This window comes from Conger conger, chromosome 18 (genome assembly GCF_963514075.1).
Source record: "Conger conger chromosome 18, fConCon1.1, whole genome shotgun sequence".
NCBI lineage: Eukaryota > Metazoa > Chordata > Actinopteri > Anguilliformes > Congridae > Conger > Conger conger.
In genome coordinates, this window is record NC_083777.1 from 8429064 (window position 1) to 8452906 (window position 23843).

Genomic DNA, 23843 nt, shown 5'->3' on the forward strand with positions numbered 1-23843 from the left:
TGTGAGACGTAATATAGTATGAGCGAAGGGTTAATGCTATCGTTCTCTCTCTGACCGCTAATCGCTAATTGCACAGGAGCACCGGAGGGGCTGTAAAATATCATATTCCATGAGCAGCACCAGATGCAGGCTGATGTATTAACAGCAGCCATCTCCCGCTGAGCTGCCAGAGGGGTAACTGAGGGCTCACTGTAGCTGGGGGCAGAGGGGTAACTGAGGGCTCACTGTGGAGCTGGGGGCAGAGGGGTAACTCTGAGGGCTCACTGTAGCTGGGGGCAGAGGGGTAACTCTGAGGGCTCACTGTGGAGCTGGGAGCAGAGGGGTAACTGAGGGCTCACTGTGGAGCTGGGGGCAGAGGGGTAACTCTGAGGGCTCACTGTGGAGCTGGGGGCAGAGGGGTAACTCTGAGGGCTCACTGTGGAGCTGGGGGCAGAGGGGTAACTCTGAGGGCTCACTGTGGAGCTGGGGGTAGAGGGGTAACTCTGAGGGCTCACTGTGGAGCTGGGGGCAGAGGGGTAACTCTGAGGGCTCACTGTGGAGCTGGGAGCAGAGGGGTAACTGAGGGCTCACTGTGGAGCTGGGGGCAGAGGGGTAACTCTGAGGGCTCACTGTGGAGCTGGGGGCAGAGGGGTAACTCTGAGGGCTCACTGTGGAGCTGGGGGCAGAGGGGTAACTCTGAGGGCTCACTGTGGAGCTGGGGGCAGAGGGGTAACTCTGAGGGCTCACTGTGGAGCTGGGGGCAGAGGGGTAACTCTGAGGGCTCACTGTGGAGCTGGGGGCAGAGGGGTAACTCTGAGGGCTCACTGTGGAGCTGGGAGCGATGGCGTCAACTGCAGCTGCTCTTCGGCGAAGATGAGGTCCCAAAAGGAGCACACAGAGCGGACAAATACCGACCCGGTATCGTCCCCAAGAGCGACACACACCCGTTTGAGTTTCTCAATGTGATGAAATGCAGAAATGTTTCTGTGATTATTTGCACTCTACACAGAAGTGCCCAGATGTTCAATGCAGTAGCACGGATTCGTACAAAATGACCGGTAAACCAATAGGGGACTTAAGGCCCCTCTGGGCATCTTTATGCAACATGTAAACACGTACAAGAGAGCGTGTACAAAATAGTTATTAAAGTATAAATTATGGTATATAGTTGAAGTGACCTTTTTTTTCAGCTCAAAATGTCACACCTGGGAATGATACTGGGTTCAGAAATACATGTAATTGCCCGTACTTTGCATTACATTACTGGCTTTTAGCCTGATCCAGAGCTACTTACGACGAGAAGTGCATAATTCGGGGTTAAGTGCAACAAGCAGCCCTCCAAGGATGTAAATACTAAATATGAATGAGGTAAATACTTGCTTAATGTACTGGCAAAGCTAAGGGGTAGTTCTGCCCAAAACGCAATTAAGCGGTTTTAAAACACTGTTTTAACATCAGATTAACAATGTTCACACTGGGCCCCAGAATATTGCTATGCTTTGGTTGTGACTTTTCAGATATACAGTTGCCGTACTTCAGTATAAAGTAGATTTTGATGAAACCGTGTGCAACATAAGCTCTGAGGATCTGTGTGTATTTTCATTATATTATGAAAGATGCATTGCTGTTGTGTTTTACAAAGTGAATTTTGGCACTTTGAGGCCACAAAAACCATGTCCCTTTGAGGTCTGTTGCATCAGGGAGAGCAGCAGCAGATATCTAAAAAGTGAAAACTATCTGAATGGATAGATGGCACTCTGGTAAGTGGGTAAGAAACGTAGCTTAATATATTTTTGGGATGAACTGCTGCTTTAAGTTAAGAGCAAATATACCTTCCCAAGCCAAGGCCTGCCTTAAGCACACGTAACCACTCCTGTTGGTCTCCCGCTCCCTCCCTGCCCTGCTGGTCTCCTGCTCCCTGCCCTGCCCTGCTGGTCTCCTGCTCCCTGCCCTGCCCTGCTGGTCTCCTGCTCCCTGCCCTGCCCTGCTGGTCTCCTGCTGGTCTCCTGCTCCCTCCCTGCCCTGCTGGTCTCCTGCTGGTCTCCCGCTCCCTCCCTGCCCTGCTGGTCTCCTGCTGGTCTCCCACTCCCTCCCTGCCCTGCTGGTCTCCTGCTGGTCTCCCGCTCCATCCCTGCCCTGCTGGTCTCCTGCTGGTCTCCTGCTCCCTCCCTGCCCTGCTGGTCTCCCCACACAGGGAGATGGGGGCTACTTACCGGAGCGCTCTGAGCCCGGGCCAGGGGCGGGGGGAGCTCCTCAGCTTCCGGATTGTTCCAGTGTCTGGCGTTATACACAGCCTTTGCGGGGGACTGACGGGCACAAGAACACACAGAAGAACACAGTCCGTCAATCTGAACTCATCACTCAGAGCATCGATGTACCACACATACTGCCTCCCCTCCACTGAAGCCACGTATGAAGTTTCAGCAAGGCCACACACACTTTCCACCTTCTGTATTGCCCATACATACACAGAACATGTTTTACATTACATTACATTATTGCCATTTGGCAGATGCTCTTATCCAGAGCGACATACAGTTGATTAGACTAAGCAGGAAACAATCCTCCCCTGGAGCAATGCAGGGTTAAGTGCCTTGCTCAAGGGCCCAACGGCTGTGCGGATCTGATTGTGGCTACACCGGGATTAGAACCGACCTTGCGTGTTTAACCTTAACCACTACGCTACAGGCCGTTTTAAATTACTTCTCCGTGATGCAAACATTATGGGCCCATATCAATAGCCCATATTCGGCCATGTTGGCTGATGCTTCCCTGTTTTACTGCACAGCACAAATGCAAACTGCAAACAAGTTTCCACATTCACGTAGCAGCAGATCAGCACAAACTTTAAAAACATTCAAACATTTTATTTGCCAACCTGCATCCTTATGCATTCCCATAAAAATATACCGTGGACATTAGTCTCGTTAACAAATGATCTGATAATTACATTTGGAGAGAATTTTTGTGTTTTGTGGCTGCAGAATGCTATCAAATGGTTGCATTTTGTGGTCTTTTCTGTGCCGAGTAAACAGTTGAACAGTTTATTAGATCACACCAGAGCGAGTTGAAGAATGCAGCTGGTTAGATTCACATTTTGTCTCTCAAATACTGCATTTAATTGCAACTCAGATGGCTCGTTCAAGTCATTGATACAGGATAATGACCCTGCAGTAACCCTGGTTATTGTTTTTAGTATGTTCTGAATCCTCTCTGCCAAAAAGTCATCGTAAGGTCAAGTCATTTCTGGCTCTTGGTTGGAGCCATTAGAAATAACTTTTAGCTAAAAGTGCCGTTTCTTTGGTTTCTGCTTTTTTCCCCATTAAGGTCATCAAATGTTGTTGCGCTTCATAAACAAGGAATGCTGTAATTTATATTAAAGAATAACACAACAAACAGTTTTGGCCATTTTTTATGGGCATATTCATTTTTGAGCAGTTTCCGTTAATTTGCGCTGGCTCGACAGCTGTGTAAGATGCGTAAGATGCTGGGATAGGTGCATCGGTTTGAAACGCAGACTCTTTCCTCTCCTAATTTGAACACAGCGATTCCACCATAAAAACAAACTGCAACACATCTGAGATAAAGACGCAACAAGCTGAAATGAGCTCAGTTTCGCCTGGCGAAGATGGGGCTGGTTAGACAACTAGCACTCAAACATACATTGGATGTTCATGGTTTTCCCTCAGGGAAGGGAGATGACAGTCTCGCGCATATTAAGTGGTCACAGAAGCTTTTAGTTTTGACAACAAGCGACTCAAAGCCTCGAATGACAATCTAAATATAATCATCCAGATTCCTGTAAAAAGCTTTCAACGGCAAATGAGAATAACTGAAAAAAAATAATAATAATTGAAAAAAAAAAAAAACAACACAATAAAATAACAAGCACCTGAAAAACACCTGCACTTGGAAGGGTCAACCCTCCGCTCAGTAAATTGTTCTTGCACTATGACCATCAACAAGGACCAGTCTCTTCAAGGTGTGTTCATCCAAGGGCTCTAGAGTGCTGACATTTTACGAGCATTGCATTAATGTGTGTGAACAGGAAAAATTCTCAGTCTACTAATTGGGATGCATTAAGGTGACTAAGGTCCTTGAAAACAAATGCATGCGCAGCGCCCTGTATCCATGGCGGCAGATGGTCATTATGCTGCGCTGCCCCCTAGTGGGGGGGTGCCATTACGCCAGCTCAGTTCAGACGGTGTCAGGGATTGTGACAGTGACAAATGGTCTTCCCCAGTCCTACAAGAAAACGTGGGAGCTAAAATAGCCCGTCCGATTGTCACAGACGGTACAGTGCAGTGGTGCTTCTCAAAAACCTGATCTTAAATCCCACTTGAGTCCCAATGTTCCCAATATCATCTTCAGCACAGTTCACAGTCCAGACCTAGTCATCTTCTCAGATAGATATCTAGCAAACTTCATCGCCTCCAACAATTGTAAAAAGTGAACGACATCCAGTCCTTTCCGACATCAGACTGCAGAGAAGAGAACAAAAATCGAAGCTTTTATAAAATGATTTTAGTAGGACCAGGCTTTAAAACCTTTAGCTCCGAGCTCTGTGGGCCAGTGTGGTTATCCGGGGCCGCTACAGTAACGATGGGATTAACTGACTGGTATAAACTGTTTGCACTCAGCCAAATGCAAAGGTAAGCTTCATCTTTGAAGGCATAATGAGCTGCTTCACCTGCCGCTAAACAAGAGCGCCTTCCAAAAATGACAAACATTTTCCACATTGTGAACGTGAAGTCATTTTATAAAGACCTTTTATTTCAAGAAAATGGACATTGGCATTAAAAGAATAGGATGCAAACACTCAAGTTTTTGTCCCTAGTGTTATTTTTGCTCCTTCTTAAAGGCCCGTCGCAAACTAAAGAAAACTGGAGCGATTGTCCACCGAGGGCATGCAGGAAGACCAGTATGACATTGATTTCGTGTTCTTCAAGCTTTTCCATAAAAGAAAGGAACATCTTACTTCTTCAAGTGCAGTGTGGGCGAAGAACATGTTCTAAAAAATCATTTTCTTTTCAAAGCAACCAAGAAATGGCACAGCGATTCAGGTAAATACTCTTTGTCCACGACCAGGAAATATCTCTGGGGGGGGGGGGGGGAGAATACCTTTGACAATCTAACAAACAAACTATTTCAGCAAGAAATAACTGACAAAAATGGCCAAGATGAGCTCTCAATGGACTAAAATAAAAAGTGTCTCTCCACAAACAGGTTCTAAAGCGCCCAGGTCATCTAATCTCGGTGTAAACATGTTTAATGGACTGCTTTTCAAATTACCAGTAAATGTTACACTCATTCTTGGTGAATTGATGGGTTTTTGAATGGGTTGTTCAGTGAGGACAGAAAACTGAAGAGGCATAACTTCTACAGGTTGCCATGTATGGAAGTAAATCACTACCCTTATTTTATTTATCACTTCCACAGGTTGCCAGGTATGAAACTACATCACCCAGGGGACCTTAATGCATAGGGCTTCAGTGCCACTGTGTGTGCTGTATACACCTGGGACACAGACGCGTTTATCATGTTGATTTTCATGTTCCGCCCAAATGCGTTTTCCTAGCGGTCTGGTTTTCTGTTCCAACGTAAACATTATAATGAAGACCTCAGTGGGTTTTTTTTTTCATTTCATTAGCCGAGCATAACCAGCACAATGTACTTTATATGAAGTGATGCCGGGAAAATAAACTGTATAAATAAATAAAAAATATTCTACTGGTGAGCAGGTAAATGTAGCACTCATGAGACAGCAGATTTATCATCTCTTTAAACGGCTTGTCCTGGTCCGGGGTCCTGTGCATTATAATGTCTCCAGACCAAATAATGGCTGTCTGACAAAATGTATCCCAACTTTATGTCCTGGCTGTCAGGAACAGAGAAATATGGCAGTTCAGCATTTTGACTAACACAGCCGAAAGAAGGCAGACACAACGGAACACACCAACAAAAGGCAGACTGCAGAGGTCTGCATTTAGGTCACTGCGCAGAACCCACATTTTAACCTCATTTACAAAAGAGTCGATATTTGTACTGTTTGTACTGTATTGTTTTCAGCTGAAGATTTTTGCCCAATACAACAGAAATGCCTGAAATGCTTCATCATAAAATGGCCATCCGGTGAAGGTACACATGGTACAACACGTTGGTAATATTAAAACCAGTCTGAGCATAATTTTGCCTTTTTTAATTTACTTTCCAGTGAAAGTAATTTATTTTTCTGTGTCAGAAAATAGTGGAGCAAACATATTTAACATAAGTCTTTCAGTATTTAGTGCAGTGCCACTCAACCCCACATCCTGCGGGCCGCAGTGTCTTGCTTCAACCGTGCGCTACACCACCTGGTTTCACTAATTATCTTATTATCTGAACCAAGCAGGTAAAATAATTAGTGAAATCAGATGGTGTAGCGCCCAGTAGGAGCAAATATCTGCAGACACTGCGTCCTGCAGGACGTGGAGTTGAGTAACACCGATTTAGTGACCACCCTTCACCTTTATTACAGCTTCCATTCTTTCCAGTAGACTTGCTCTGAGCTTTGCAAAGAAAGCCACAGGGATATTTTTCCATGCTTCTTGTAAACACCTCCAAAGACTAGTCTCAGAAGCTGATTGCATTTTCTGATTCTCTCGACCCAAGTAATCTCACGCGCATTCAATGATGCTGAGGTCTGGGGTCTGAATCACAAAGCGGGATTACGGAGTTAGCTGGATAACAGCACTGAGTACAACCCAAAACCCTCCCAAATAGTGAACATGGACTGATGTGAAAACGGCTGGCCCGGGGTTGCCTTGGCGCAGTTATCCAGCTAACTCTCCAACCCTGCGTCGTGCTGCATGTCCCAGGAGTCCGGGGTGGCGAGATGACTGTTCTGAGAACACCAGCAGATTGTTTATCTTAGTGTGCGTGGGGTCGTTATCTTGTCGTGGAATTCATTTGCTCCCAATCAAACATTGTCCAGATGCATGACGCTAAGATTTGTTTGCATTCATGATTCAATTGAAACCAAGTCACCAACGCCAGATGTTGTTATATAGCCCCAAACTTGCACTGATCCTCCACCAATCTTGACTTATAGTTGGAAACGTGGTTCCAAGAGTCTCATTGCTTCAGCTGCAGATGTACTGCTGAAAACCTCCCAATTTACTCATAGGTCCATAAAGCCTTACTGCGCAGCTCGGTTTTTGTATACTAGTGCAAATATTCTTTCTTTGGTTTATTTCCTTTTCTCAGAAGTGGCTTTTTCACAGATACAGATCATTTCACGACCGTAGCACTGAGGTTTCTTCTCACAGTAAAAGGATTTCTTTACTTCAGATCTGAAGAAAGACTGGAGGTTTTCTCCCATCTCACAACGATAAAATCTTTAAGTACCGTCTTTGTGATGGTGATAGTTTCGGTGGTCTAGCAGTTCTTGCACAGTTGATAGGAGCCCCATTTTCTCTGTATCTTGCAATAAGCTTTTGAACTCCAGTTTTGGAAAGTCTGACAGGCAGCCAAGGTGGTAGTTGTTGTTTGAATGTTAGTCACATTTGAAGGGAAAGGGCTCGATGTTGTTGACTCTTTTGGTAACATCTGAAACGTGTTTGTTGATCGGAAGGCTTGAAGACTTAAATGGTTGTAGGGAGCATGAGAGTGAACATATATTTATAGATTTGATACAAGTGAATGGCTGACTTAACTGGAAATTGAATAAAGGAAAGGGTGATCTCTGATTTTTGCACAGTACAGTATATGAAATAAGACTCAAATCTTTGGTTCAAAAAACAGCAAGGCTCTTGGAGCAAGAGGAGGAATATGGAAAAATGCTAACCATTTTACCGTATGTTCTCCTAAGATGTTGAGATGCATTCCGCAAAAATGTGTTTTATCCTAATCTAAATTCAAAGTAGCAATTATATTTTAGACGGATCATGGTGTTAAAGAATGAAGATGTACTGCATTGTAGAATATAATCTAAAAAAGCAACTGTGAAAACTTTATTCATTAGAGTACAATTGTCTACAACCTGCACCTAATCAATTCCCTTTTCTGACGTTTTAAGCATTCTAGTCGCATCATGAGAGACACGCCAGTCTCATTATGACAGACAGGCCAGACGGCAAAAGCAGTCTGGGAGAGAAAAGCTTTGTGAATCTCTAAACGCACGGAGCTATTGTGGTATTGTGCAGGAGACAGAATTATTTTTGATTGGTCTGAGCCAGACTTCTCTGCGCTAAGCCACGGGACCTACCTTCTTAGGGCCGCTGAAAATCTTTCTGCCGCTCTCTCCGGATTTATCCGACTGTTTTCCCTGCGGCCTCTTCGGCGTTCCAGCCACAGCCGGATAGGAATCGTCTGGGAATTCCAGAATATCTAAAAGCAGATGCATATCACGGACTCAGGAGTATGACAAAGACAACGCGACCAAAAAAAGGAAATTTCTCGTCATTTGACAGCTTGTCTTAAAACAGGCCACTATTTCACATGACAGGCATAACAAGTCACGCAAGACCAGGCCGCAGCTTTTGTTCTTATTTCACAGCTTCCGTTGGCGTTAAATGTTAACGAGGCTTCACTGCATTTGCATTTTAAGCCTATAGCAGACGTCCCTATCCAGAGCGACTTACCCAGCTTTACATAAAATCCATTAACGTGGCTGGATATGTACTGGGGCGGTCGGGGCTAAGCAGCCTGGCTCAAAGGTTCAGCAACAGCACCCCAGCTGGGAGGCGAAAATATAACCTTGAGACAGCGCGGCCAGTTCCCGCAGCACCCCAAATCATACAGTTGCGTGCGATGTTTGAGAACGCACAAGGTTAACCGGCATGGGAATCCGCAGATTAGCCGTGAAGAGGGCCGTGCCCTCATTCCCCTCGGTATATTTTTTGGACGACAGGTCCTCGGTGCAGCAGAACTGAAAGCAATTATTTTTCGAGCACATCTTAAATTATGGGGAACATGCTTAACGCTGCCTGTGGGAAAATGCACGCTCGTATAATGAAATGGCAGGATCTTGGCTAAATGATCATGGGTTTATAAATGGGGTTAGCTGCTGATCTAGACAGACGATGTCATAAACACTTCTTTGGTGTGGCACCATGGGACTTTGTCTCGACAGTAAACCCTCCCCTATGACAGTGGGAGCATAAGGGGTAACAAACTGGGAGTGTTCCCACTCCCACATGTATTTAGCATGTCCACTTCATGCAAGCGTGCAAAGTCCTGTGTTCATGGTAGTTTAGACTCAGTACGGACCTGTGTTGGTGCTGGTTTGTGCTAAGGCTCAGTACGGACCTGTGTTGCTGCTGGTTTGTGCTAAGGCTCAGTACGGACCTGTGTTGGCGCTGGTTTGTGCTAAGGCTCAGTACGGACCTGTGTTGGTGCTGGTTTGTGCTAAGGCTCAGTACGGACCTGTGTTGGTGCTGGTTTGTGCTAAGGCCCAGTACGGACCTGTGTTGGTGCTGGTTTGTGCTAAGGCTCAGTACGGACCTGTGTTGGTGCTGGTTTGTGCTAAGGCCCAGTACGGACCTGTGTTGGTGCTGGTTTGTGCTAAGGCTCAGTACGGACCTGTGTTGCTGCTGGTTTGTGCTAAGGCTCAGTACGGACCTGTGTTGGTGCTGGTTTGTGCTAAGGCTCAGTACGGACCTGTGTTGGTGCTGGTTTGTGCTAAGGCTCAGTACGGACCTGTGTTGGTGCTGGTTTGTGCTAAGGCTCAGTACGGACCTGTGTTGGTGCTGGTTTGTGCTAAGGCTCAGTACGGACCTGTGTTGGTGCTGGTTTGTGCTAAGGCTCAGTACGGACCTGTGTTGGTGCTGGTTTGTGCTAAGGCTCAGTACGGACCTGTGCTGGTGCTGGTTTGTGCTAAGGCTCAGTACGGACCTGTGTTGGTGCTGGTTTGTGCTAAGGCTCAGTACGGACCTGTGTTGGTGCTGGTTTGTGCTAAGGCTCAGTACGGACCTGTGTTGCTGCTGGTTTGTGCTAAGGCTCAGTACGGACCTGTGTTGCTGCTGGTTTGTGCTAAGGCTCAGTACGGACCTGTGTTGCTGCTGGTTTGTGCTAAGGCTCAGTACGGACCTGTGTTGCTGCTGGTTTGTGCTAAGGCTCAGTACGGACCTGTGTTGGTGCTGGTTTGTGCTAAGGCTCAGTACGGACCTGTGTTGGTGCTGGTTTGTGCTAAGGCTCAGTACGGACCTGTGTTGGTGCTGGTTTGTGCTAAGGCTCAGTACGGACCTGTGTTGCTGCTGGTTTGTGCTAAGGCTCAGTACGGACCTGTGTTGGTGCTGGTTTGTGCTAAGGCTCAGTACGGACCTGTGTTGCTGCTGGTTTGTGCTAAGGCTCAGTACGGACCTGTGTTGCTGCTGGTTTGTGCTAAGGCTCAGTACGGACCTGTGTTGGTGCTGGTTTGTGCTAAGGCTCAGTACGGACCTGTGTTGGTGCTGGTTTGTGCTAAGGCTCAGTACGGACCTGTGTTGGTGCTGGTTTGTGCTAAGGCTCAGTACGGACCTGTGTTGGTGCTGGTTTGTGCTAAGGCTCAGTACGGACCTGTGTTGGTGCTGGTTTGTGCTAAGGCTCAGTACGGACCTGTGTTGGTGCTGGTTTGTGCTAAGGCTCAGTACGGACCTGTGTTGGTGCTGGTTTGTGCTAAGGCTCAGTACGGACCTGTGTTGGTGCTGGTTTGTGCTAAGGCTCAGTACGGACCTGTGTTGGTGCTGGTTTGTGCTAAGGCTCAGTACGGACCTGTGCTGGTGCTGGTTTGTGCTAAGGCTCAGTACGGACCTGTGTTGGTGCTGGTTTGTGCTAAGGCTCAGTACGGACCTGTGTTGGTGCTGGTTTGTGCTAAGGCTCAGTACGGACCTGTGTTGCTGCTGGTTTGTGCTAAGGCTCAGTACGGACCTGTGTTGCTGCTGGTTTGTGCTAAGGCTCAGTACGGACCTGTGTTGCTGCTGGTTTGTGCTAAGGCTCAGTACGGACCTGTGTTGCTGCTGGTTTGTGCTAAGGCTCAGTACGGACCTGTGTTGGTGCTGGTTTGTGCTAAGGCTCAGTACGGACCTGTGTTGGTGCTGGTTTGTGCTAAGGCTCAGTACGGACCTGTGTTGGTGCTGGTTTGTGCTAAGGCTCAGTACGGACCTGTGTTGCTGCTGGTTTGTGCTAAGGCTCAGTACGGACCTGTGTTGGTGCTGGTTTGTGCTAAGGCTCAGTACGGACCTGTGTTGCTGCTGGTTTGTGCTAAGGCTCAGTACGGACCTGTGTTGCTGCTGGTTTGTGCTAAGGCTCAGTACGGACCTGTGTTGGTGCTGGTTTGTGCTAAGGCTCAGTACGGACCTGTGTTGGTGCTGGTTTGTGCTAAGGCTCAGTACGGACCTGTGTTGGTGCTGGTTTGTGCTAAGGCTCAGTACGGACCTGTGTTGGTGCTGGTTTGTGCTAAGGCTCAGTACGGACCTGTGTTGGTGCTGGTTTGTGCTAAGGCTCAGTACGGACCTGTGTTGCTGCTGGTTTGTGCTAAGGCTCAGTACGGACCTGTGTTGGTGCTGGTTTGTGCTAAGGCTCAGTACGGACCTGTGTTGCTGCTGGTTTGTGCTAAGGCTCAGTACGGACCTGTGTTGCTGCTGGTTTGTGCTAAGGCTCAGTACGGACCTGTGTTGGTGCTGGTTTGTGCTAAGGCTCAGTACGGACCTGTGTTGGTGCTGGTTTGTGCTAAGGCTCAGTACGGACCTGTGTTGGTGCTGGTTTGTGCTAAGGCTCAGTACCGACCTGTGTTGGTGCTGGTTTGTGCTAAGGCTCAGTACGGACCTGTGTTGGTGCTGGTTTTTGCTAAGGCTCAGTACGGACCTGTGTTGCTGCTGGTTTGGCTTTCCTGCGAGTCGCTCGGCTCGGGGCTGTCCAAGCAGGCGGCCATGGCTGCTGCTGCTGCTGCGGCCTTCTTGGCCTTCCTCTTCTCCGCTGCCGAGGACCTGTCCTCCTCTTCCTCACTGTCGCTCTCGCTCAGGTCGTCGAAGCCGAAGTACTTGATCTTGTAGTTTGTGCTCCCTGAGGCAGCGGGGTCCTCCTCGTCCAGACCGTCCTTCTCCTCGAAACCAAAGAAGTCCAGCTTGCTCTCCTTTTTAGACTTGCTCAGCACGGGCCTGAACCTGGCAGGGAACAGACCAGTTCTTACACACTATTCATCCACAGCCTTCTCCTAATTTACATGCTTAAGGGGCAGTACACCCAACAATGAAATTAAGGTACGTTTCAAGAGTACCATCTATACATCCAAAAGGTTTCATTTGTTGAATTGTCTCAATATCAGCTGCAGCTCCCCCTGTTGCAACGAACCGCAACAGATCCGTATTTTTGTGGTGCTCAATGCACCGAAAATGTACATAAGAAAAATTCAATACCAACGTCTCCTTCCAAATATATTGCGAGAGTTACTCACAAACATCCAGAGAGCTTAATTTGTGCACGGGTAGTACTCTGGCTAAGTGGAAATGTATCTTAATTTCACTTTTGGACAAACTGGCACTTTCAGTTTTTATATAAAATTTTGGAAGCTGCAGATTTATTTTATATAAAGTCACGCATAGCTCAGGAATCATGTTTGTGAACCCTGCACAATGATTATTCGCATCATAAACATTATAAGCTTCTGCCACTATCCAGTGGGCCAGTTTTAAAATGAGCTACTAGACTAGGAACTACCAAATGCAGAGTCATTCTTCACCTCCATGCATAATATTCCCAAGGGGCATGTCTTATGAATCCTTAACTATACATGAGTTTGCACAGACAGCACTCCGAGCCATCGCCTAACCCAAACGCTGAAACATTTCCATATGTATCATTTATGATTACCTGCACAACTCAATAATTAACCAGCTCTGGATGCTTCTCCACTTGTCTGACAAGTGTCACAGGCTAACACTGAATATAAATGCTTAAATTTGAATGCTTGCAGTTTTCATCAGAAACAGGACTCTTTAATCAGTTACTAATTAACTAATGAAATGCTATGCATAACAGTGCAGTATGTGGAGCTTTATAACTGCTATACGCATCTTGAAACATGCTATACATTGTGGATTTACACCCAGTGAGCACATTATGAGGTAGACCTGTACACCTGTTTGTTATAATATATATAATCATGTGGCAGAAATTAAATGCATAACAGCATGCAGACCCGGTCAAGAGGTTCAGCCGTTTTTCAGAAGAAATGTGATCTAAGTGACTTTTGACCGTGGAATTATTGTCGGTGCCAGGTTTGAGTATCTCAGAAACTGCTGATCTCCTGGGATTTTCATGAATAAATCTCCAGGGTTTGGAGAAAATGGTGCAAAAAACAAAAAACATCAAGCGAGCAGCAGTTCTGCAGGCAAAAATGCGTTATTAATGGGAGAGCTGAGAGGAGAAGGGCCAGACTGGTCAAAGCTGACAAGAAGGTGCCGGTAACACAAATATCCCCACATTACAGCAGTGGTATGCAGAAGACCATCTCTGACCACAAACAACACGTCAAACCTCTAAGTGGATAGGCTACAGCAGCAGAAGACCAATAAGTATAAAAAATAAAATAATAATAAATACCTAATGAAGTGCTCAGTGAGTGTGTAAAGTCAAGCAGTATAAATATGTAATTCTTCACCCTCCCACTTGAAGCACCACTTTTCTAACTGCCGCACTTGCGCTTAAGCTATTATTTGCCTTAATTTAACAAGCATGATGTTAGTAGTGCATTAAAATGTCAAATTCTTATATTTTCTCCTCTAGTTCTCTCACATTCATTTGAAACCATGCGAGAGCGTGTCAGGTAACAGAGAATAATTTTGCTCATTTTCAAGAGCTGGAAGACAGACAGGTAGTGGAGCATTGTGTACTAGGGGCTGAATGCTGGGCTCTAAGGGACACCTGGTGGGCTTGTTGGGCGTGGCCTCGGCCTTCTTCCTCAGCCGGCCGGTCTCTCCCGGGTCTGCAGACGTGGGGGCGGGGAAGTCCTCCACGGCCCTCTCCATGGAGTCCTGGATGGTGACGTTGCACACGGACAGGCAGGAGGGGTGCAGCACCGTGTAGTCCCGGCCTCGGCCAGAGGGGGCGCTGTGGGGCCTGGGCGAGGCCTGGCCGGCGCTCTCCCCGTTCCCCGGCCCCGGGGCCTGCCTGAAGCGGTCGGGCCGGCGGTAGGTGCGGCAGTTGGGCGGCCGGTGGAGGAACTGGGAGGGGGCGTCCGATTCGGAGGGCAGCTCCGGGTCCCCCAGGCCCGGCTCGGCCCGGTCGGGTTCGGAGAGCGGCCGCTCCTCGCTGCGGAGAGCCTGGCCCTCCTCGTCCTGCCCGGACGCCCCCGGCCACGGGGACGCCTCCCCCCGGGGCGTGTCGAAGGCGGGGGAGGGGGGCCGCGGCCCCGCCAGGGAGCTCCAGCTGTCCGTCTTCAGGCTGGTGGAGCGAGGCGTGGGCTTCCTGTCGCTCTCTGAGGCGATGCTGTACCAGGCGTAGCTGTGAGCGTCACAGCCCTCGCTGGCCTGGGTCTGCTGCAGCCGTCCTGCAGGGCCGCACAGAGACAGGGCCGTTAGCAAAGACACAGGCCACACGGATTACTCCAGACATGGGATTGTGCACGCCAACACAGACATGAGGAAAAATGTATATACATTAATGAAAGATGTATTTCTACAGTGCATTATCAGCATAATCCAATATAGGCCCAACCTGCACCCAAAGACTCAGATTCAGAAATGTCACAGATCATAGAAGAAGTAATAACAGGAAACGCCCTCCGATTTGAAAGCCTTTTTACAGATTCTTATATTAATGGTTTAGCCAAGTCAGTTCATTCTAAATCTAAATTATTAACAAACAGGTTATGTGAGACTGCAAAGTACAACCAGCAGCTTAAAACAGAATATATTCATAACTGAAAGAAAATGTTGGATGATGGATGAATTAAAAATACAGCCTTGCTTCAGGAATCCTGGATTTACGGCTTAAGCAGTGGAAGTCCAGAGAGCGTTAGCACCGACTCATCCACTGGGGTAAACAGCATGAAAGCAGGGCCTGCATGAAAATGGCTCACCAGCTCAAAGTGTGAAAAAAAATCAATAGCTACCAAGGCCCAACTGTAGTAAAACCAGGAAAACACTGTTAATGTTTCATGAGAATGAAGAGATGGAGAAAAAATATATTTTTCAAAGCCACAAAACCAATCCCAGAATCCAGTTTCGACTGCGTGCTCGCCCATATTAATGTCCGGCTTTGATGTACTGGCGTGCTTACTGCTGAAAGCTGAACAGGCTGACTGACATAAAGAAATGCAATACGTTCCTAATGTGTTTAATAAACACTTGAATGGTTTCTTATGTAATGTATGATCTAGCAAGTTGAGGGCCTATTCATATGGCTAGGTTATTAACTGCGAGTTGGACACTATGATATTAAAAGTGCTTTATTTCAAGCAGCACAAGTTCCTGACTTAGCCATCCCACTCACTATTTATGAAGATAAAATATAGCTCATGATAACGTGATGGTGTGCTTTGTATGGTGCATGAAAAATTGCCAAAATATTATGAACTGGAATCCCATTCCATCAAAAGACCAATTAGCAAGGTATTTATAGCATACATAGTTGTTTATAACATAAGCTTAGCAATCTATAACATACGTATAAGCATTTATAACATATGTGGCACTTTATAACATATATACTTAGCAGTTTATTATAAGTCTATATGCACCACAGCACTAACGAATGTACCTGGTATTTTAGAAATTGGTCATAAAATATTAATACCATTCCATATTCCAAAAGCAATCAGTGGGAGCCAATTTCTATCCAGCTCCAGGCTTGAGTGAGTGAGTGAGTGAGTGAGAGTGTGTGTGTGTGTGTGTGTGTGTGTGTGTGTGTGTGTGTGTGTGTGTGTGTGCAGGTGTGTGTGTGCATGGGTGTGAGTGTGTGTGTGTGTGTGTGTGTGTGTGTGTGTGTGTGTGTGCGCACGCGTGTGTGTGTGGAAGCTGCAGATTGTGCATGCAAACTTTAACGTTTGTAAATGGCGCTACAGCAAATAGCCTACCCATCAAACTGATTGTTTATTCAAAATATGATTGACTTTGATGACAGAATGCAATATTTGTCCATGTACGGTTAATGACATTTCTGAATAAATAGAAAGGAAGAAATCAGAAGCAATAACAACACAGAACACTACTGGCACAAAATCAATCAAGTCATTTTTTGCCATTATTGAAAATGGTCATATGCAGCAAGAGAGAAATGAGTGCCAGAATCAGTCAGAGGATGTGCCACACATACACACACACACACATGCACACACACACGTACGCACACAGACACACATGCACACACACACATACGCACACAGACACACATGCACACACACACGCCATGGCGTGTCATGCACTGTCAAATCAAGCTTTCACAGAAAGTGCGCAGACTAGCAAACTAGGTGCACACATTAATTTACCATCAGCTGGTGGTAGCTTCTGCTTTCATAATACTATGCTAAGATTACGTCCATCATTGCTCCACAAAAACATGGACATCCTAAAGCATTACCACAGTCAAACTCAATTTAGCTACAGCGCAGCCAGATGGCTAGCAATACGCAGCAACCAGGTACCTGCGCTCCCAAGAAGGGTACAGTATCAATCACAATCTATTCACAGCGGTGCATTTTCTGAGCAGAAGAAAGGTCTGCGTTTGCACAAATGTATTTCATACAAGATCTGAATCTCTACCGCTTTCACACAGACGCAGAAAAATAAGCCGTGAAATTCACGAGCGTACCGGATCTTTATCGGAACGCGAGGTGACGGAGCCTTTGGTTCCCATTTCTCAGGGTCTGCAGGTTCTGTGTTCCTGTCGATGCATGACTATCTCCTCCATGCAGATGGCCACTCTGAATTCATGACTAAATATCCCACATTAAATTGCACTTCTCTCCATTGGCCATCTGCGATAGCAGACACGACTACATAAATCAGGGTCGGTGACTCACGCCGGAACATCTAAGATTACTCAGAACCCACCTAGGAGATGCGCGGCAGCCATTTTGTGTCGGATTACCGACCGCACAAAGGCTTAGGTGGAAAAACGGACGGAACCGTTCAGCCGAAGACTTTGAAATGATTAGACGGGCAGGCTGGGAGTTCGGCCAGGCCCCCGGAGGGGACCCAGTGTTCAGTTCAAAGGGCTTGGGGGGGGTGTCCCTCAACGCCCACGGCCAGCCAGGACCTGAGTTTCATCTCTCGATTAGGGAGGCTCCAAAGCAGCGTGATCCCAGTCCACCGTTCCCCAGCTTCAAAGACAGCCTGACGCTGCCGAACAGATGCAGAGCGCTGGCTTCACGAGGAGGGGGCGGTGCCCTCGGGCTGAAAGTGCCTGTAACGCGTCACATCCACTCAGCTACAAAAACTTAGTGTGAAGTGGAAATCTAGCCTATCAGCACAGCAACGCGATAAAGGCATTGCAGACCCTTACAGTATCAATCTTCAACTGAAATGTGATACTGTCCGTTTGCATCCTGCACCAGACAATATTTTACTTCATTAGCTAAAAACTAGGCATGGTACCTAGTTTTAAATGCAACCTCAATTCATCAACCTTCAAAGAAAACCAAGTCAGTTATAAGTACACCGTTTCTACTTCGGAGTGAACACACATCTTTTTGCATTACTTGTCTATGGTACAAATACAGTAGATATGGAAAGCACAGTTCCCAAAAACACCTAATCAACAAAAATAAATTCTAGTGCTTTCGTAACCTTGAATTTTCCTCTTTGAAATGAAGTACTTTTAAGGGCCTGCAGGAACTCAGCATGAAAGCTGCCTGGGGGTCCATTTCAAGAGTGCTAGATATACACAGTACAGGGTTCGCAAACTACCGTCTGCAAGCAAACCACAGAACATAGCCCAACTACTCATGGCACTCATAGAGTGTTTCTCTAACACGATGGGATATTACTATGGGAAAGGCTGTTCTGCAGTTGAGGCTTCATGATACAACGTTGGGAGAACAGGAACAATTGTGAGAGGATGGCCTTGTTTAAGAAACCCCTCGCCGTTAGCCTGTGTATTCCTACTCCCAAACAACAGGACGATATAGCCAACAATCCACACGTAGCCAGTGTCTTTACCGCTGCGTTGTTGCATGAGCACTAATGTGTATATTCTAATCCAAGAACTGCTTTTTATAGAGTCTGGCAGGTGTAGGTGAAGTAAGCCTATTGTCGAGACAACAGTGCTGTATTCACTTCTCTTCTGTAACATTTTACACAAAAGAAGAACCGGTTCAATCCAGTCACTGCAATTTGGCTACGGTTATTATTTTTCCAAATGAGATTTTTTTATCCCTCTATATTTCTTTGAAAGTCCATCATGGTCATGCTATTGCTAACTGCCCCAGTTGCAGAACTTGCAAATTCCTCCGAAAATTGCCTCTCAAGTTTTACTAGAGTTAGCAGCGACGTTTAGCTATCAGCAGCGGTTAAGTCAGAAATAAGGGATGACAAACAAAATCCTTTCCTCAGCCCTTTTCTAGAAGCTATTTTTCCGGTCCTCTGGATGTTGAATATGTTATCTTAATAGCACACACACAAGAGAACTGCAATACTTATGCCAAGAGATACTGATTTAGTTTAGTCGGGAACAATTTCAGAACATCTCCGTTTTCCCTGTTTTTACATTAGAGAAAAATGCATCTATTCTGCACCTTATACCAAGTAATGAAACTGTTTTCTCCTCCAAGCTTTTATCCTCAATTCGCCCGCAACATCTAAACCACCCATTTAAGCTTCCCAGAGCTCTTCATTAAATAGGCCTACAGTGTGTGCTCTCTGACATCGCACCCTGATTTAACACTTTACTTCATTCAACACCTAGGGTTCTCACAGTGACAACAACACTTTCACATTTGAGCACAGCATTGCGGAGGTTCAGGAGCAAACAGCCTGGTTGAATATTAGCACCTGGTCAATAACATTTCTCGAGCCGGTGTGTTTCCCGTCAACCACCGAACGCGAGGGGGCAGCCAGGCCACGTAAGGGCACCGTCCATCAGGAGCCAGCGCCTGGCTGAAGAGACTCTGGACACAAGCGGAAGATTGAGCTGTGGCAATATCGCCATCTGAAAACAGTAATGCTCCAAAGCATGATTAGTGGAATGAAGTAGGGCGGCCTGTAGCGGAGTGGTTAAGGTACATGACTGGGACACCCAAGGTCAGCGGTTCGATCCCCGGTGTATCCGCACAGCCGTTGGGCCCTTGAGCAAGGCCCTTAACCCTGCATTGCGGATTGTCTCCTGCTTAGTCTAATCAACTGTACGTCACTCTGGATAAGAGCGTCTGCCAAATTCCATTAATGTAATGTAAAGTAGCCAGGCACCTTGACCGATATCATCAGTGAGTGACTTCTCGGGGTCAAGTTAGGATATCCTATTAGTTCACATTTAGTTACTCTCAGGGTGGGGCACCTTCCTGCCCCACAGAACACTCCCAAAAGCTAGCCTCTCCAGAACTATCCTGAAAGCTTGTCTCTCAAGTACTCTCCCAAAAGCCAGACTCTCCCACCCTCTTGGCTTAGTCTATGCTCTCAACAGAAGGAAGACTTTGCAGTGATGTGAAGGGGGCACAAAAACATGACAGAGCCTTCCAAATTGAAAGGAAACAAAAAGACAGTAAAGAACCACAGTGTGCATTAAGCTTTACCCCCCTCCCCCACAAAGTTCTTGAACACCATTATATTAACCACTTTATTTTCTGCTGAGGTCATCCGTCTGCAGGCTTCTCCAGCAAGCCTTACCCAGTGCTGTCAGGCTACTGTCAGAGAGGATTTATGCAGTTCAGACACTTTCTAAGATGCAACTGGATTCACTGCTACCCGCCCACCTTTCTCTGAGCTGCCCGCTTCAACTAACACCAGGAATCGCAGGCTTAAACAATTACTTTTGGAACAAGGCACAAGCTACGTGCTAATGTCATGCAATTTGTTACTCACTAATAACATTGCACATGGCATGGCATGGCAACTGCACATTTTTTCTGGAGCGTCATAATACCATCACAAACCAAAAGGCAGTATCTGATTTTCCGTAAATCTGATACCAGATTACCATACTGCTGTACTAGGGGGGAGAATCTGGTGGTCACAGACTGTCTAATAGTGTGAACGGAGCCCTACTTGAGCCGAAATGGGACCCTAATCCAGGGGAGCTTACATACCACCATGCCCCCATGACCCCATGCAATCAAGCATACACATTCACATTTTTACACACAAAAACAAGCCAGTATCACGTAACGTCTACAATAAACAGTGTCTTAGAAGGTATCACTGCATGAAAAATGCATTCGCCAAAATGACTGACGGAACATATCCTTGTGCTCAGTTGCATGCACAGAAAAACTAAGGCCAGTAGCTCTACTGCGCTGCATTAGCATCAGTGTGAATGAAGGCAGCCTGGTGGTTTAAACAGCTGCTCGTGGCATTAAAGAGGAGTCTCAGGGGTCACGTGGGCACCTGTGTCCCGTGCACCTGTCCCAGCTCTTACCGCCAGCTTCCTCCGACAGCCCCCTCTGCGCGCTCCAGTCAAGGTCCAGGGCCGGGGACGCTCTCTGATTGGACGGCGGTGCCGTCTCCACGGCGAAGCGCCTGTTCAGCTGCCACGATTCGCTGGGTCTATCAGCCTGCCGTGGTTCAGGGGCGGCCGGCTTGGGCGGGGCGGGCTTGGGCGGGGTGGCCTTGGGCTGGGGGGTCCCGCGGGAGGTCACGGGTCTGGACTCCTCGTCGCTGTCGAAACCGAAGGGGTCCTCGGAGCCCTCCTCCGGGAGACGCCGGGGCTTTTTGGGGGCCTCTCCAGGCTCTGGGACCAGGCCGGGGCGCTTGGAGCCCAGCTGGGCCTTGAAGGTGGTCTGACCCCATTTTGTGCTGTGGGTGGACCTCTTGTTGGACAGGACCTCGTCGAACTTGGAGCTCCCCTCCCCTCCCTTCCGACTGTAGGTTTTACCGAATCTTGATGCCATGGTGACCCCCGTTACATATTCTCTGTGGAAGACAACACAGTGCTATTTTACTGAACAGCATTACACCGTCCCGTAATCACATTTTCTGCACAAAAAGGATCTATTACATTTTCTAGCTTTATTCATTAACCTCAGTTCATCATGGAATTTAAACGAAATCCCAGCTCACAGTCATAATTACGCAGGTGAGGTTACACCTTCAGGGATTAATAATCTGTGATGTGAAGTGAAAATTATCTATAAAGCGCCAGGCATTTTCATAGTATACAGTTGTTTGCTATCATACAAACAACTGTACACTATGGCTAACCAGCAAGCTATATGCACCGGTAGAAAAACAGGCCTAACTTTACGCATTATACTTCAGTGCAACAACTGAGCTGTAATGTTGTTGAAAACTGTTACGGTAAATTAAAATGTTAGCTACTATAAAAGTTAGACAATAGAAAATAGATATAGCAATAGCTAGATAGCTAGTGAATTGTTTAAGTTTGCGCCGCCTTCTTGCACATTTAGCGACGGTAATGTATGTTAAGTTAGCAGTCAATAAATAACTTGCAATTTGCAACGTTCAATAAAGTAACTTCATTTAGATAGCTAGCTACTACGTCGATGCTGATAATGGAAAATCATCAGCACTATTAGCGTTAGCTAAGTAAAATGTAACAATTAAATCCAAATATAACAATACTTGGTACCTTTGCATTACACTAAGATAGCCTAAGCTAATGTTATATAGCTAAACATAAAAATACTGTGTGATGCCACGAGCCTACCGTTAGCTAGTTATAGTTAGCTATCCAATCTGAGGCCTGACAGCTGTTTATCCAAAAATCCGTGCAGGTATCCTAGCTAGCCAAATGACTTCGGATAGGGAAACTGTCATGAACCAGTCACCTACGGTTAAGTTACTTCTGTTGCTCAGACGTCAGAATGAAGGACTTGTCTGCGGGACTGGAGCTGGACCAGCCCAAAACACTTACAGTAACAGTTAACTTACCAACTGTCAACTCCGAGGCGGCCGCTTCTATCCACTCCGACCCGACTGGGCCTCCTCGGTGTCCTCGCAAAAATAACCTGCCGATTCCCTCGAACAAAGTCAGGTGCTTGCTTCACGAATAATATAAGGTAATTTACAGCAGGGTCAATAATAATAATAATAAGTTTATTATGAAAAATCTATTGTTGATATTTGTCTTTATTTAAATATGAACACACTCATATCGGTTGCACCGCAGATTTCCATTGGATTCCTCCTCCCTCTTTCCTCCACTGCCAACACCGCTGTCAACTCGCGCAAGGAGAATCCCAGCCAATTAGCAGGAGAAACGCTGTCACATGACCTGCTATCTGCGAGTAAAACTGACTACAATTGGATAGAGGCTGAAGAAAACGGTTTGTTGTGAGCGTGTTAAGGGATGGGCGTAGTCGTAACGTAACGTAATGTAAGGTCGTGATGGGAATTGTAGTCAAAATACGCTCTTCATAACTACCATTAGAAGATGAGGGGTTTTCCCTGCATCTCAAACAGATTCCTCAGATCTTTTTGCAAGGATTCATTGAAATCCAAAACATGTTTATACATTGAGGTGAGTTCATGTTGTGTTCAGAGAAAATATCCAATTTTCTGGACTGGCACAAAGCAGCCTCTGACACATTGGCAACAGTGACCACATTTTTGTAGAAAATGTATCACTTTACAAATCCCAGGTAGAATGGTATTCACAGTCAACATGTGAACTGTGATATAAAGTCAATTTTGTCCAATGTATCAGGTAAAGGTACTGAATGGGAGCTCCCATTGCTAAAGTGGACAATTGAAAGCCTCTCTAAAGTACAAATATATTTTCAATTTCTGTTCAAAGCTGTTTTGATCGGTTTATGTTCTGTTTTTCTTTACTCTGTGTAAACTCTTGGCATGGCTGCATTAGCCTTGAAGACTTCATTCTGACCCTTTTGAAGATGTTCTGTAAACAGCAAAAGGCCCCTTCTCTTCATTACAAACGACTCACTGCTTTGACAAGCAACATTCACCATGATAATTGCTTGAGTTCTTGTTAGTTCCCTGGCATAGATGCAAACATTGGAGCTGAAAATGGAAAAACACAACACACACACACACACACACACACACACACACACACACGTGCAGTGTGTGGAAGAGTGAGGGGGTGAATTAATATTTTTAATTATGCAATTTTTCTGCTGTAAAACAATTCTCCCAAGTATTTTGCATAAGAAGGTATATGTTTATGGTTTACCTGTTTACTGTGGTTGCACATTTTCAATGTATTTTTCAGTGACTACATTGTAACCTCTCTTATCAAACCAATTGGAAAAGACTCAACAAGTGTGTAACATATGAACATTTTGTATTGTGGGTTCCTTTGCATGAGCAGAAGATGCAATGGTTTCAGGTGATTCTTTGCTACTGTATATGAGAGGGAACTAGAGGGCGGTTGTCAACAGCATCCTTTTTCAAGTAACATTGTACTGTTTATGTTGGCCACCAGATGGCAGGATATAATCAATCATATATTTAATACCAACGTACTGTCCCACTATGTTTTAAACCATTTCAAATTACTCCCCAACTAAAATTGATATATAATATCCATATTCAACGTTACAGTTCTTTTTCAAAATGCTATACATATGGGGGTCCAAAAATGGCGATTCCATTTACTGCATTTCATTGTAATAAACGTTTTCTGTTATTTTTTTATTTATTTATTCATTCATTCATTCATTCATTAATTTAAACCAACCCTGTCATATTCAATTCAGTGCTGAATTTAGCAGTCAGTCAGTCAGTCATTCCGTCATTTAATTTAATTATTCAGAGATAATTCATGGGATTTTTTTT

The 23843-nt window shown here is 46.0% G+C and overlaps 1 protein-coding gene across 1 annotated transcript in view; it reads right to left on the reverse strand.

Annotated features, from left to right (window-relative positions):
- wapla (WAPL cohesin release factor a) overlaps positions 1–22242 on the reverse strand; it is a 38882-nt gene extending 16640 nt beyond the window's left edge. Inside the window, exons 1-6 of the mRNA XM_061227971.1 lie at positions 21978–22242; positions 20506–20999; positions 13861–14485; positions 11803–12101; positions 8225–8346; positions 2193–2285 (exon numbers count right to left, since the gene is read on the reverse strand). Of these exons, the coding sequence (XP_061083955.1) occupies positions 2193–2285; positions 8225–8346; positions 11803–12101; positions 13861–14485; positions 20506–20977 (1611 nt within the window). The 5' untranslated portion in view covers positions 20978–20999; positions 21978–22242. The remainder of the gene's footprint in view (positions 1–2192; positions 2286–8224; positions 8347–11802; positions 12102–13860; positions 14486–20505; positions 21000–21977) is intronic.
- Positions 22243–23843: the final 1601 nt, after the last annotated feature.